At 35.7% G+C, this 16,957-nt stretch overlaps 1 protein-coding gene across 12 annotated transcripts in view; it reads left to right on the top strand.

Annotated features, from left to right (window-relative positions):
• The window catches only part of RHOT1 (ras homolog family member T1), a 60,682-nt gene extending 44,778 nt beyond the window's left edge, over positions 1-15,904 (top strand). For 3 of the 12 annotated variants that reach the window (XM_059669524.1, XM_059669525.1, XM_059669533.1), the window contains 4 exons: positions 1,009-1,104; positions 2,638-2,760; positions 13,244-13,387; positions 14,795-15,904. In XM_059669524.1, coding sequence (XP_059525507.1) covers positions 1,009-1,104; positions 2,638-2,760; positions 13,244-13,387; positions 14,795-14,912 — 481 coding nt within the window. In that variant the 3' untranslated portion in view covers positions 14,913-15,904. Of the gene's footprint in view, positions 1-1,008; positions 1,105-2,637; positions 2,761-4,221; positions 4,336-13,243; positions 13,388-14,794 lie in introns of all 12 variants that reach the window. The other 9 variants (XR_009449172.1, XM_059669528.1, XR_009449173.1 and 6 more) reach the window with 9 other exon arrangements.
• Positions 15,905-16,957: the final 1,053 nt, after the last annotated feature.

Raw genomic sequence — 16,957 nt, 5'->3', positions numbered from 1 at the left:
TTTTCATGTTGCATGGTTCATAACGACATTGCATGCCATTATTAGCCATGAGAGTGGAACCTCTGTCCATAGAAGTTGTTCAGCAACAGAAAGATTATAATGAGAAGGTGCAAATTTGAGAAAATGCAAGTTTGGTTTGGGTGCCATAATAAATTTATATAAACAGTGCTGACAGTATTGGTATAGATTTGAACATGCTATAACTATCTTGATAGGGTAGTATAATAAAACTAAGCTCCCCACCCAGCATTAGAAAAGCAACAGTCTTACTGCAATAAAGTGGGGTTAGCACATGTTGTTTTATGCTTGTAAGGTATTTCCATATGAACAAAAAGTTCATTTTTATATTTTTCTGTTGATTAATTGATCTTGAGTATGTGAAAGATCTAAAATCTTTTATGTAATTAAATTATGGGTATATTTGAGTTCAGGATATGATGTCTTTTTTAAGTGCTGTAAAAAGTAGTTGTAATTGGAATTCCTGCTATATAAATGTTTTACATTGTGTTATACCACAAGTTTTATGTACATTTATTGTATAGCTATACATGCATATGCACAAGCACATAACTGTGGTCATCTTCATAGTTTACTAACTGCCTTAAAATTGCATGGTTCTTAATGGCATTCTCCTCGAGCACTATGTATAAATTCTGTTTTGTAACAAAGATAGTTTTCAGGCAGTGCGTTTCTCGGGACTTCATAGTTTATTCTATTTATAATTGTGTTATTCTCTAAATTATTATTCTTATGAAAACTACGGTATGAAATAGAGTAATCAAACATTGCTATAAACTGAGTTTTTTCCGAAAGTTGTTCATTTGTTACAGATTTTTCAAGTCAGAGTTAACTTTACTGCTATTTCATTAACTAATTAATACTTGCTTTAAAATGCAGTAAACCCTTGCAGTTCTATTTATGTTGGAAGACAAGGCATTTCTATTACTATAAGATAAGCACAGCCTTATTTATGTTTTACCTTTAAAACTCTCATGTATGTATCTACAGAGAGGATCATTACAGAGACAGACTCTCCCGAGACACGGGCAACACTGATAGAATAGAGAATTTGAGAAAAGTCTGGGTCTTTCTAAAAACTGCTTTGTAAGTTACTTTTTCTTTATGGCTTCTGTGGGATTTTGTTGACATTTTCTTATAGATGAGCAAGTCTCCTTTCTTGCCATAATTAACATTCAGTAATTATCCAGAAACGCACTGCTTGGTCAGGCTTACTGCCTAACTGTATTATGGTGTCCTTTGTTTACTGTGTAAATGCACTATTTTAATCTTGTAAATAACTGCAACTGTGTTTTTAGATCTGTACCTTTTAATATTTTACTGCACTTTGTGTGTATGTGTGTGTGTGTATGATAAATGTACATACTTGGACACTTGTTTATATGGTTAATCCCAAACTCCTTCTCATGAAGCATCTCCCTGTTGCTAAGCATACTTTGCACCCCTCCTTTTTGGAGGGTGGAGCCGGTGTATGTTGAACAGTCGGACTCAGTTTATAAAATAAAAGATGGATTCCAGTATGACAGCTGGCAGTGACTTAGTAGCAGTGATATGTTCATCATCACAAGTCAAGTTTTAAATTAATTCTTGTTTTTCTTCATGTTGGGAATTAGGCATTATTGGGATGCTGCTAAATCTCCACAACCATGCCACTGTGCCCTGTGGTCTCATCCGATCTCACAAGCTAAGCCAACTCAGATTGGGCCAGTCCTTTGACTGAGAAGCCTTGCAAAAAATGTTCAGGTGTTACAGGAAGTGATGGCATTGGTTCATCAGGTGGCGCTCTTCTGTGGGGGTTCTGCACCAGTACCTCTTCAGGGTAGTGTGATTCAGGCTTTGTGTGTCTGAGTGGCTCTGACCACTGAGCAGTCATTGGAGACCCTACTTTGGTTGTTAGGGCGGAGGTGAAATGGGTTGCCCCATGTGCCTGTGCCAACTAGTACAACTCCACTCAACCAGAAAGGAGTCAGAAAGCCTCCCTAAATTTCATATCTAATACCAGTTGGATCATTGTTGGTTTTTACATCCTTACCCAGAGTTTCATAGTAGCAGATGAAATTAACCCTCTATTTTGTTCAAAATGCAGCTCTTTGATTTCCTTTGGGAATCAAAGTGCTTGATATTTCAAAGATGATGTTCATATCTCCTCGGGGTTTGAATATACTCGTCTTTTGATTTTTGTGTGTATTTGTCACTCTTCTTCTTCCTGGTTTTCAGGCATGTGTGTATGCTGAGGGAAGAGGAGGAGGAGGAGGGAATGGTTATTTAAATGTTAGTAAATTTTGTCTATTTGGTGGGTGCTATGGCTTACTCAGTTTTTCTTTTTATTAATTTAGATGAGGGTGCCAGCTATTGCTGTGCATATTTATTCCACTAAAACTCCTGTAATAATAATTCCATCTCCCTTGTCCTTAGATTTTCTATAGGGAGGGAGGAGGGAACCAAAGCTGTTTACTGTATTTTTTATATATGTGGAATTCTGCACAACTTTAGCATGCCCCACACTATCCTGTTCCTTAGTGTTGCTTATGCCTAATTTTTTTTTAACTTGGCACACCCTGACTTGTGCCATATTTGTAAGTAAGAACTCAACTCCTGTCCTTCTGTGTGTTTTCGCAGCCATGCCCGGTTACGCTGTATGTGCACCTGCAACAGGTGTACATTTTGCATCTGTCAGAACTTCCTCAACTCAGAGTTGCTGCAATCTATAAAGAACAAAATCTTCACTGCAATTCTTAACAGGTTCTTAACTTTATTTACTGGGTACCAGGCATTCTGTTAAAATACAAAAGGAAAAAGTGGATAACTATTTATTACACTTATACTTACTTACAAAGACAATGAGCTGACTGATGCCCAGCTAACTTCCATTAAAATTCTCACTGTGGTTACAGTATTTAGATTTGGAACCATTCTTAGTAATGTCTCTAAATTCATAGATATATTTAGGAGACTATAAAATTTTGGGTTTTTTTTTTTTTCATTAAGGAAGCTAAAGTATCTTTCATATTAGAGGATAATATGTATAAGGAGATTAAAAGCTTTTGGCTGAGAGTTGTAGAAATAAATTGGGACATTCGTAGTAAGGAAAAGACACGTTGATCCCAAGTGTTATAATGTATTTAGTGTACATTCAAATAATACAACTTATTAAACCCATACCAATGTGAACAATATCTTGGGTTTGAACAAATTATCTATTTTAAGTGCCTGGAATGTTTATTTGAAAGAGCATCATTTCTGGAAATGAGGATAGTAACCAACTTTAAGGATTCAAAGGAATATGGAAAAGAAAAAGAGATCTATAGTACTAGTTTTTGAGGTCTTTATAAATGAGTCCAAAACGTGACATATGCCTAGAAAGTAATATGCTTTGAAAAATGAAAGAAAAATAGGATATATATACCTTCCCTCAAAGCAAAGAATTTGGGGGGTTATATTCTTATTCTGGTCATGCTACCTTTGTTCAGATTTATTTTACATTTTGTGAGCATTTAAGAGCCTATGTAATATTAATTTATATCTAATGTTAAATTTTTATGTGTCTAAGGATGAATTAGGATTTTAAACTCATTCAAATGTCATTGGGAACTGGCCTTGATTAAGACAGATGATCAAGCTCAGTAGACTTGGATGAGAAATGGGTCAGTTAATTTGTTTACCATTGGACTTTTGCTGAGGGCTAGGCTCTGACTGTACCAGATGAGCAGGATAGTTTGTGTCTACCAGCAATATAGTAGGTGTGGCTATGAAACAGGGAGACTGTAGCTTACGTGAGCCAGAAACGGACTTTGAAATCTTTCTAAATGAGCTTTGGGGAGGCTTTGAGCACTGGCAGCTCTGAGTAAGAATGCAGCCATCTCAGGTGCCTGCTTTGAAGGGATCCCCACACCCATTTGGTGGTCAAGTTCTGCCTCTGTCCCGTGAATGGCACCTCCTAAAGTAGCAGTGCAGATTCTCTCATTGCGCCTGTCTGAGGAACTGCAGGCTCCTAGTTCAGGAGCTCTGATTTGGACATGGTAGAGGTGGAAGGGATTCTAACGTTCTTCTGGCCTAACCTCCCATTAGAATGCCTTTCTGCAAGTCTTCCTGAGAGCGTGCTGTTTGTCTGCTGGTGGCTTTCCTCATTGGAGAGGGCTTTTTGTTTTTTATTTTATTTTGTTTTTAACTAAAATGATTTCCCTATAACTTTCTTTCCTTTAGTTTTAGTTCTGCCCTTTAGAACAACATACGACTATTCTACTCCCTCTTCAACATAGCAATCCTTCAGACATTTGAAGACGACCATCATGTCTCCCCTAATTTTCTCTTCTCCAGGTAGAACATCCCCATTTCTTTCAGCCTTTTCTTAAATTAGATGGTTTAGTGACTTCATCATTCCTGGTTGTCCTCATCTCAAAGTCCCTTAGGTTTTTAGAGTACCTCTTAAAAGGTGCCGCTGAGAATGGGGACCAGTGCTCCAGGTGTGACCTGACTAGTCCAGAACAGTGGTCAGACGTGTTCCATGGTTAAGACAGCACCTGTCTACTGCATGAGTTAACGTTTTAGCAGCCCCATTCCACTGTTGATGCATTTTAATCTTGGGGTTAATTGAAATCAGATTTTTTTTTTCATATGAAGTGCTATTAAGGCAGTGTCCACTCCTCTCTAATTGTGTATTTGCCATTTTTAATTGACTCTTTGAATCTAATTGCAGGTACATATGTATCTCTATTAAATGTCATATTCTTTTTTATCCATTTGTTCTAGCTCAGTCATTTCAAACATTATTTTGTCATTTGTCCCACTATATATCTCTCTCAACATTGTGTTATTTGCAAATTTTGTAGATATGTCTTCTTTATCTTTCCAGTTGCTGATAAAAAATAATGTCCAATACCCAGAGATTGGAGAGAGCGCAAAAAAAAAAAAAAAAAAAAAAGAGCATGCAAGCCCTATAGCACTCCACTAGAGGACTCTTCTCAGCGACATAGGTTCAGAATTCTTGGAGAAAGATTATTTTGTCAGTTAAAAATATTTTATTATCCAGTCTATAGTTTATCTTATTATCTTATGAGAGAGTTCATGGAGGGCTTTTTAAAAATAAACATATACTCTCTACCACATCCTCTCATCTACCAGTATGGTAATTACATCTAAATAGGAAGTGACATCTATTTGGTGTTTTATTCTTGGTGAACCTACCTTGGCACCTAGTCATTGCTGATCACAAACCATCTATTTTATTTATTCGACAAATCCTTGATTGTCCAGAATTGCAGATTAATTTATTGTCTGCACCTTAATGACAATTTTATTCTTAGATCAGCTTCCAAATGGAATAGGTTGGGTGTGCATTATTGGATAAGCTTACTCATAGTATATTTTCTATATAGTGATCCTTGAGCAGAAATCAGTACACTTTTTCATATTTATTTATAAGAAATAATTTAATGGTGATGTTGCAATACATCACTGACACCTGATAATCAAGAATGAAAGGAATGGAAAAGAAGAGGAGGGAAACCTTTAAAGAACTCCTTCCTGATCCCTAATAGTATTTCAATTTATTTCATAGAAATTTAAAAGTTGTATATTAAAGTTTCTTCTGGTTTACAAAAGGATGTAAATAAAGTTGGTGGGAGTAGAGGCCCAAATTAAGTGCCTACAGGATCTAGATAGAAAATGTAAATGAATGAAGGTGACCAAGTTTAAAAAATAAGAGAGGTGGGACTATGACAGGCCCTGTTTAAAAGAGGCCCCCACAGCTCAGCTCTGGACTTTTGTTATTGGTGTTGCCATGTGTTCTGATTCTATGAGACTAGAAATCAGGGTTTTTATGTGAAGTTTTCTGTTATTTGTTATTATATAGCAAATTTTAAAAGTACAAATCAGAAAAAACAAAACCTGTTTACAGGCCACCAGTTTGCAACCTCAGTCTTAAGCTATGGCTTACAGTTGTAAAAATGTAGGTATACACACAACAAAGTACACCTAAGAAATGAAAATGTCTCTTAACCCTCCTTCCCCTTCCCCATTTTACTCCTTTTTCGTGTAAAATTTGAAAAAGTTTCAGGGCGATGGGGTGAGAATGGAATCACCTTATCCTAGTATTTCTCAGGTTTTGGCATCTTAGGTGGTTGGTCACCATTGGTTTGCCAGGTGAGGTATATCTTAATGTTACATAATGATTAATTGAATACAAGTCATTTAAGAACTTTTCACTGTAATTTAGTAGGGATTCTCACTCAATAGTAACTCTTAAGTCTTTGGTTTTATAAATCTGCCATGCCTAGTTTTTTATTTGGAACTTTAAAAGAGCAGTTTTAAATTTTTGATTTAAGCAAAAAGTTTCATCAAATTTCTGCAAAAAAATTGATAGACAAATATTGGCACATATAGGTTGATCTCAAATTAGCACAGTTTTATTGTGCATATAAAAATTTCGATCCCTGAACTAGAAATAACTTCCAAAGATAACGCATGTTTGAGACCACATACTCCCTTTATCTCAAACTCCTCCCTTTTATTTATTTTAATACTTAATTTAAGTACCTGGTTTGGATAGGATCTGCTGTGAGCCTGGGCAAAATAAGAAGAAGAAGATGATAATGGACCTACCCTTAAGAACCTTTCTAAATATTATGTTGTTTGAAATTTTTTTCTTATACTTTGGTTATATTTTCAGTGACCATAGTCCTATGCCAAAAAAGGAAGTGCTAGAACCTCACCATGAGAGGATTTAAGCCTATTAATTATTTTTTACTTACACAAGTTTAATAGATTCATTTCTGAAATTGTCCATCTTTTCCCTAGCTATGTGTTTTTTACCAGTAAAGATTGTCTTTTTTGGACCTTATTAACTGGCAGTACAGATTTTAAGTAGAAAATAGTAATGAAAATTTTTTCCCAATTTAATTGAATGTATAGTGATTTCAACATGTGAGACAAGTGTTAAACTATGTGTTTGACATGTAACTTTGGTAATTACAGGCTCACCCTTCAGGTCTGGATAAGTTTATGTTTTTCTTTATAATTATAATTAACTAGAATTATTTTGATTTAAATACATTTGGAGCATAATTAATGTGGTCAGATTATTTTAATCTTTGGTAATGCTTTCATATCAGTGTAAATCATGTTACTGAGGGAAAATATCTTTTGATTACATTTTTATTTTTAAATACCTTTTTAATGTGAAAGTATTAAATGATTATGTAGGGGTGAGCTTGATGGTTGGTTTGAACTACCCAGGATTTTAATTTATTATTTATTATTCTGACTTCAGACACTCCTACTTTGTATGAAGATGTTACTATACTATGGAGTGCTCTGAACTTTAATGTGTCCCTTCCTTTAGGTGTTCATTTTCATTTGTTTGTCGGTGCCATTGAGTCATTTTTTAACTCCTCTCAATCTCTTTCGCAGCTAGTTTTCTGTCTGTACCCATTCATCCTACCCTATAATTCAACTAAAGTGGTTTATTTACAGTTTATTATTTTGTGAGATTTTCTTTGATATTTACTTTGGATTTAGGATTTCTTTTATTCCATTTTATTATTTGCACTAGCCATCTAAATTATTTGTTGATGTTACTTCTTTTTTTTAAGTATATTTTTATTGATTTCAGAGAGGAAGGGAGAGGGAGAGATAGAAACATCAATGATGAGAGAGGATCATCGATTGGCTGCCTCCTGCACGCCCCCTACTGGGGATCGAGCCCACAACCCAGGCATGTGCCCTTGACTGGAATCGAACCAGGGACCCTTCATTCCACAGGCCAACACTCTATTCACTGAGTCAAACCGGCTAGGCTCATGTTACTTCTTAAGCTCAGTAGCAGCATTTTACTTTAGCAACCACGTGGACAGTTCACACTATTTCCAGAGACTCAAAGATATGATGGACAGTCATATCCATTGTATTTTTTGCCCTATTTTTTAATGTATTTTTAAAATTGGATGTATATGACACTTAAGCCATTCATAATGACTTACTTCATTTGCCCATATTGCTTTAATAATCACCTAATTTCAATTTCCTCTTTTACATAATTTTAAATTATGTTATTTAATGTAAGAGCCGCCCCTTTTTAAGAAATATTTTACTTTCGTCATACCAAAATTAACTACCTTTTCATAGGATTGCTTTATGAAGAGGATAGGTTCCTAGAAATCTTTTTTTTTTTTTTAATATATTTTATTGATTTTTTACAGAGAGGAAGGGACAGGGACAGAGAGTTAGAAACATCGATGAGAGAGAAACATCGATCAGCTGCCTCCTGCACGCCCCCCACTGGGGATGTGCCCCCAACCAAGGTACATGCCCCTGACCGGAACCGAACCCGGGACCCCTCAGTCCGCAGGCCGACTCTCCATCCACTGAGCCAAACCGGTGCTGGCAGGTTCCTAGAAATCTTAATGTTGTAGAGATTCTGTTGGGACTATAAGAATTCTTAGGATATTATGTTATAGTAACATATTGTATGAAAGGAAGTCTGTCCTGCATTTAGTTTTATATGAAACTTCCATATTCCTTTATATGAAAGTCCTTACAAGGCTTTTCTTTGGATTTGGATACTTATCATAGTTTAAAATGATACAGGAGATCATGTTGTAGATTCTCATTAAGCTGCTGCTGCGTATAATTTAAAATATTTTTGCCATTTGGTTAATATATTAAAGAGCACACAAGGTGGAGTTTGCCTATACTAATCTTTAAGTATCAGTAGTTATCATATATATTATGTTTCCCATGGCATATTCCCATGTACCTATGATTATCTAAATTTTTATTCTAATGCTTGGTAAAGCATTTTTTTTTGACATTGATGCACACCTATGTCCTTTTCCAAAGTGTGTTACTATTTAGGCATGCTCAGTTAACAGTTTTCTTACGACTTTTGTGTTGTAATTCATCTTTGTTGGATACATACTGTTATTTTGATTTTTAACCTATTTTGAGAAATATCTTATTAGAATATTCATGCCTACTAATTCAGTCAGGAAAATTGTCATTATTAAAATTATTATTAACAATACAAGCATTTTTTATTAGAAATAAATATTTAAAAAATGCTTCACCAGGAAGAAGCATTGAGAGGAATAAAAGCAGGGAGGTTTGGAATTTTTTTTATGTGACTTATTAAAAACAGAAAACTTATAGTTTTGGTGACCTCAATACAGTTTTTAACTTGGGTTAGGTAATTGAAATAGCAAAAAGCTATATATGATACGTATGAGCCCTAGTAACTTTAGGTTACATGCATGACCATTATATAGGCTGTTTCAAAGTATTAACTTAAAACTGCATACCTGAGATACATAGATGGATAGAATTATAAAATTAGAAGATCATTCACATTAGTGCATTTGTATACCTCTGAGTTGTGTTTGGAAAGGATAAAATGATGAGTGACAAAAATTAAAAATAGGAAATTCAAATTTGTTTCTGACAAGCTTTAGGGGAGGCCTGATAAAAAGTCTGGGTAGAACTACTCTTCCTACAGTCTCTTAGCTTTGTTGCTTTTCAGTATGTTCTACTCTACTGTTCTGTCCTCTGCATAATAGTTTGCAACCCAAGACATGGTTAATCGATATCTGGATCTCACTGAATTCTCCCCCTTCCTCACATTCTAATTTTTGCAGATTTTTAGATCTCTTTAATATAGTTTCCATATCCCAGATATATAAAGTCCTGTGACACATAAAAAAATTAAACATATCCTATGAGAGTAGCTAAAATGGGTTTAATGCCATTGAACCCTTTGGGATTTGATTATTTTAAGTTTCTAAATATTGCAGTTGATAACAGTTCCTTTTTTTATTATTTGTTCAATACATTTAACCAATAAAGATTTTGAGTCTTGTTCTTATATTCACCATAAATTGCAGAGTTAATCAAAAGCATCTTGTATGCTGCTTTAAGGCATTCTGTGCAGAGGTACTTGGGAATTTTGGTCACTCTGTTATATGCCTGGTGTGACTCTTCACAAAGAGAATTCTTTTTCTTTTTTGTTCACCCGAGGATATTTTTTCCATTGATCTTTCAGAGAGAGTGGAAGAGAGAGGGAAAAACAGAGAAACATCAATGTGAGAGAAACCCATCAATTGGTTGCCTCCTGCACACGCCCCAACCAGGGCCCGGGCCAGGGAGGAGCCTTCAACCAAGGTGCATGCCCTTGACTGGAATCGAACCCAGGACCCTTGGTCCACTGAGCCAAACCTAGGCTCAGTGCCACAAAGAAAAGTCTTAATTTAACTCTTTATTGCCTGAATTTTCAAACATTTCCTTCTCTCTGCCTTATTAAGTAGCAGCCTTAATAATACCCAAGCCCATTAGCTCAGGTACAGACACATAACCCAATGTAATAAAAATGGAGAACAGAGAAAAAATAAATAATACCCAAGCCCAAATATAGTGAACGGCTCCCACATCTGTGTCAGAAAGTGTTTGTCATCTGATGGACATATGTGCCTTCAGCACTTCTCAGACACAAAGCCAGCATCCACCTACGAACTTGAAAGCTCTGATAAGCTTCAAATGATTGATTAAGGTTATATTTCAGCAGTTAGTCATCATTTCTTATGTTCTAAAAGAGATACTGCTGAACTAAATGATCTTATTCCAAATAGAGTAGGAAAATGTAATGATTCTGGCATAGCAATAGATTTTTTTTTTTTAAAGAACCTTCATACACACACTTGCACACACACATTTTTTAACCCTGTAATATTCATCTTGGGAAACTATATCCTAAATATAGAGAGAAATCTTATGTAGAAAGTTATTCATCACTTTACTTATAGTCACCAGTAAATCGAGAATAGCCACCATTAGGATAATAGAATATAATGTAGCTATTTAAAATTATGCTTCTATAATATATGGAAAAGTCCTTACATAATAGTTTTTTTTAAAGGATATAACATTATATAAACTATACACATTGTGTTTGCAGCTGTGTAAGAAATACATAGAGCCTGGCTTGCATGGCCCAGTGGTTGAGTCTCCATCTATGAATCAGGAGGTCACGGTCCAATTCCCGGACAGGGCATATGCCCAGGTGGCAGGCTTGATCCCCAGTGTGGGGTGTGCTGGAGGCAGCCGACCAATGATTCTCTCTCATCATTGATGTTTCTCTCTCTCCCTCTCCCATCCTCTCTGAAATCAATAAAAAAATATTTTTTTTAAAAAGAAATACATAGAAAAAGTCTAAAAAGAAATGCTCCAAATTTTAATTAGTTGCCTAGGACTCCATGGTCGGCAAACTGCGGCTCGCGAGCTACATGCGGCTCTTTGGCCCCTTGAGTGTGGCTCTTCCTAAGCCTTAGGAGTACCCTAATTAAGTTAATAACAATGTACCTACCTATATAGTTTAAGTTTAAAAAATTTTGCCCTCAAAAGAAATTTCAATCGTTGTACTGTTGATATTTGGCTCTGTTGACTAATGAGTTTGCTAACCACTGCCTTAGGTGATAGGACTGTCGTTGATTTTTTTCCCTACTTTATTTTGCACATATCTTACAATGAGCATATATTACCTTTTTAATACTAAAATACTTTAAGAAGAAAGAAAAAGTATGCAATAAGATACGATATAATTCTAAGATGATATTTTATGTGAGTCATTTTGAAAGAATTATACTTTTGAATTATGGAAGCATTATTTTTGCTTGAATTTAGAAATGAATTGGGAGGCAGCTTTATGAAACTGTTATTCTGCTTCTACTTGAGACCTAAAATGAGAAGCATGACTCACTTCTTAATTCTTATGAAATACAATTAAGATGGCACTCTTCTTTTCTTGTTTGTTTTTTCAAATGTTAATCCTCACCCAAGGATATATTTTTCATTAATGAGAGAGAGAGAGAATGAATCATTAGTGTGAGAAAAAATCATCCATTGGTTGCCTCACGTACACACCTCGATCAGGGATCGAACCTGCGACCCTTCGGTTCACAGGATGACACTATTCTTTATTCAGATGTTTCAGTTACCTAAGCAACAACAAATGTGCCATCCATTAGAAATGCTTTCTGTTCTGTAAATAGAGCCTTGTTGGTGCTGCTTTTAAATGCACATGGCAAAGGCATGAAATAGTTCTCCAGGTAGCTTTCTGTGTCTAGAAGTGTGATTTTCCATGTCTAAAAGTGCCTGAAACAACTACTATAACATTAATGGAATCATTAAAATATATTTTGAGTTAATAGTTCAATTTTTAACTAGCTATATCTTGAGCATGTATCTATGTTGTTTGTATATAAATATGAACTGTTTTGCCTATGGAAGGTTATACTACAGCTTGGGGAAAATGATTACTATCTGAAAATGCAAAAGAAAACTAAGCAATAAAGTCAGTCAGAATACTTTATTTTTGGAATGGTATTACTTTCTTAAAATACAACAAAAGGAGCTATGATCATAAGCTTCTATACTTGAATATTTATGAGAAATTATTTTGACTGATTTTAATGTGATTGCAGCTAGCTTTAATCCTAACCCCTTTCTCTCCCTAAGTTAAAAAATAAATATAAAAAATTTTAGAAAAATCCTCCATCAGTGAAAATGCACAAAAATCACACAGACACCAAAGCTTGAAGCAAAAGCTCTAATGCACATTTAACCTATGTTCTCACTTTAAATTCTGTACATCTCTATTGACTTGGAATTGTAAACTTTGAAACCTTCATCATAAGATCATAACAGTCTATGAATTTGGAATGTTGGACTCAATTTTTCACAGATGTATTTTGTAGGTTTTGGTAGTCTGAAATTAGAAACATCTATAAACCTTCTGATTAATAGTTGTTAGCCTCATTTTGAATGAATACTTATGGCCACCACATGTTGTCAGGTACTGCTTAGGGCAGCGGTTGCCAACCTTTCAGACCTCACGGACCACCAGTTGGTGACTGCTGGCTTAGGGTATTGGTTTCAAGGGCTTCCCTTAGTGTTTTGGATATACCAAGATCAGCCTCTGAGGGATATGTAGAGAATGTATATTACAGCCTTAGGTTTCCTTGCCTATGGAGTATTTTAAAGAGTACATATAGATAGATTTTTTTTTTAAGTTTTGCAATTTGCTATAGAATACATTTATTTTAAATATAGAAAGCATAAGATGTATCATATAGGGTGGCAACTCAATTTCTGTGTGGGCTGTTTAATTGAGAGACGTTATTTTCAGTCTCCTTCTTTTGTGAGCTCTGCTGTGAACCGCAAACTGTGTGCATGTGTATAAAAGGTTAAGAGCCCGGGTAGCTGAGTGGGGTGCCATGCTGTTAGCAGACGACGAAGGCAGTATTACTCACCAGGTGCACGCCGTCAGCTCTGTTGAAGATTCCATCTTCATGGAGTCATCTCATGGTCCACTTTTTCTTGAAGCCAGGTAACATTTCCCACAAGCAGTGGGTTGTTGGCCTTGTTGGAGTTTTTCCAGCTGGAAAAACTCAAACCTAAGTAGTCTCCTCCCTAACTTTAAACAAACAAATCAATAAATGAAACATTGCCTGTTGAAAGGACTAATTCGAAAGGTGGAATGAATCTGTGTTATCACTTTGCTTTGCAAAATAATAATTATGTAAGGAGTGATTTTTTTTTTTTAATAGAAACTGGGGAGGATAAGAAACCGGAGTGCTGAGTGTTGTTTTGCAGGGTGCCAAGCATGGAGCGCTCTGGATTGTAGTATAGTCTTGTTTCCGGGAATGTACAGATTGTATTTTGTGATAACTAATCTGATCACTCTTTGTCTATTACTGAGGCACAGTAGTTTTACACAATTTCTCTTCTTGGCTCTTAACTCTTTTGCATGTAACAGTGTCTTGGTCTTTTGATGATGTATGATTTTTGCTTCAAACCTGTTTGTTTAACTTAGTTGTAAAATAACCTGAACTAGACAGTCTCTCTACGCTCTTAATTCTACATCACCTCAATTGTGTTCACTTAACTAAAACTTCAGTGACGCTTGAATAAAATGTTCCAACCTTTGCTTTAAAGCTTTATCCTCTTCATGGTAAGCTGTCATACTTGAGACTCTTGAGGGTGCTTAGCAGTGTTATTAACTGAGCATGCTCACAAACTCAGTTTGTGGTACAGGCTGTCCCTGTTCTTGTCATGCATAATATGGCTTTTTTTTTTTTTTTACATCATTTACTTTTCATTCCATCATGTTACACTATGTCCTTTAGTTGATACCATTGTCACTGCCTGTCTGACTAATACCAGAGTTTGTTTGTTTGTTTGATTGTTTTCCTTTCTTTAATCAGCATTAACCAAATTAATGCAAACTGGTAAATCTTCCCCACCCCCTTTGCTATTTTTTGGGTAAATTTTTATGGGGCTCAGTATTTCCAAAGTTGACTTTAAGCATTGCTCTTAGAAAAGTATTGTCACTTGTCGCTTAACTGCTTACAAGATAGCTTTCAATTCCTGGGGACTCAAAATTGCACATTAAGTTCCTTTCATTTTGAAGGACCATGGTGGTATTAAAAAGTGGTACATGATTTGTCTAAGTTCTCCGTTTCCCATGTGAAGAAAATGTATAAAAATTTAAATGTTGTTTACTCTCAAATCGTAGTTCATTGTAAAGACAGTTATTTTTATTGATGTCCACATTACAAGGTAATGATCAACTAAGCAATGTACATGTGGCTATACTGATAAATGTTTTTAATTAAGCATTACCGTATGCAATTAGCCTGACAAGTGTGCTAATACTTCCCTAAAAGTAGACTGTTAATACTGGTGTTTTCATACTAATCATGTTTTCAACATTAATTATATTTTCTGACTACAGGCACGTGACACAAGCTGACCTCAAGAGTTCCACGTTTTGGCTTCGAGCAAGTTTTGGTGCTACTGTTTTTGCCGTTTTGGGCTTTGCCATGTACAAAGCATTATTGAAACAGCGATGATTTAAAACAAAAAAATACTGGCCCCTACCAAAAACAAATACTTTTATGTACATTCTGAATGCTTTAAATTCTGCTAGAAATATTGACATATTTATACATGCAGAGTTACTTTATTAATTATTTGTAATTCGTGCATAAGAGTATTTTAACGATAGTTGTAACTGCAGTATTGGCTAGCATATGGAAAGAAACAGCTTAACAGCCAGACTAAAATGGCTAAATTCCAGAGGCCAAAAGGGAATGTTTTGTAAATAATGTACATATTCAGGCAAGATATGGTCTCCCAAACTGAGTTCTAGAAATGATATTTCTAGATGTTTCTACATGGTATTGTTAGTGCTCAGTTGGCTCACTCTCCTAGGCTTAAGTCAGTTCAGAGATTGTATTTACTCATGGATCACTTATTTATTTACATTTACTCCAAATGATCTTTGGGTCCTTCAAGTACAGGAGGCACAATTTACCTACCACTTTCTCTCCGTTTGTAAAAACAAACAAGTCATTGTCAGCTTACCAGCACAACCTTCTTTCAGTCACTGGGGTAAGCCAGCCTGGAAGCCACCGGGCTAGCTAGACAATTGTATAACTGAGTGTGAGGACCTTTAAGGAAGGAGGAGCTAAAGGCAATTAGAGGTGTTACCTGCGCGATTATGTTGCTTCCTTTGTCAGGATGTTGAATTTTATAGCCCTTTCAATCAAATGAGAAAAAAGATTTGTATATTATCACTGTTTTTAGTTCAAATAAACAGTCACCACTGCAACAATTGCATTTCCTCCCAAAGTGTAAATCATTCTACAAGGGCTGTGTCTGTCCTAGTGACTCAGCAGCTGCACGTATCATGAAGTGTTCTGTGTCTGTCTGGGATAACCTAGAAGCAGCACTTTTTTAAATGGTAAAATAAATCTAATGAACATAAACTCTCATGATAAACCTATTTTTTCCATCATTGACCTTTTCAAGTATTTAAATAAATGACCACTGTGTACTGTGATCCTGGGTTTTGTGTCTTACAAAGTAAATATTCCTGTATAGATGTAAGTGAAATCCTGTGCTTTCTATCTTCCTACCTTGAAAGTAGTCATTATATATAAAAATGTAATACTCATTAGGAAAGAAGACAAGTATGATTCGTGTGTATAATAGGAAATCAAAGACTAGATTGTTGTTTTCCTCTGCACACACTTCACTAGTGTTGTTTCTACTATAATTCACATGTTTCTTTTCTCCTTTAGCGTGGACTTTACCCGTTTGCTCTTCTGAGAAATGTTTTCTCATAAGATCACACTTCTCTCTTTTTTTAATCTTTATTATTGAAAGTATCACATAGGTCTAGGTCCTCCTTTTCCCCCCATTAACCTCCCCCAGGCCCTCACCACCCCTTTGTGTCCACAGGTTATGCATATATGCATACAAGTTCATTGATCTCTTCCCACTCACCCTCCCTTGCCTTCCCTCTGAAGGACACACTTCTTGAGCAGCTACTAGCAGCATAATTTACTGGCTATAGCCTTGTAAATAACATGTGCCCTATGTACTTGTGTACTTCTCTGTCTCCCCTCCCCCATTTTATTCCCAACTTGAGGAAAAGGAAAATTAAGTAAAATCTGGCAACTCCTCATTTGCATTATTTTCTGAGAGAATTCCATTTACCAAATAAATTTGTCAGTTACACAGCTTCCAATGACAGTTAATTCTTCCCTTCCAAGTTCTTCCCTGTTCAGACTAAACTATGACTATTTCTTATAAATTGTTGCATTTGTGAGAAACAGGGGCAAAAAGGTAGTTTGCCAATAGGTAGAAAGTGTTGTATTACTTATTTAGATTTTTCTCTCTTAGTCTTTTTATTTGAAAGTTTAAATGTCCGATTCACAGAAGACAGACAGGCAGTGTCCTAGGTCACACCGCTCAGCCTAGCAGCCTCCTCTGCGTCAGTGAGGCCAGACAGGCAGGTTTGCAGAGGGAATGCTCACCGGTGTCTCCTCTTCAACCTACAGGCTCATGTGGATATTTTTGATTTCACATCCACTTTAGAGACTCGGTAATG

This window comes from Myotis daubentonii, chromosome 16 (genome assembly GCF_963259705.1).
Source record: "Myotis daubentonii chromosome 16, mMyoDau2.1, whole genome shotgun sequence".
Classification (NCBI taxonomy): Eukaryota; Metazoa; Chordata; class Mammalia; order Chiroptera; family Vespertilionidae; genus Myotis; species Myotis daubentonii.
This window is presented reverse-complemented; position numbering and strand designations above follow the sequence as displayed.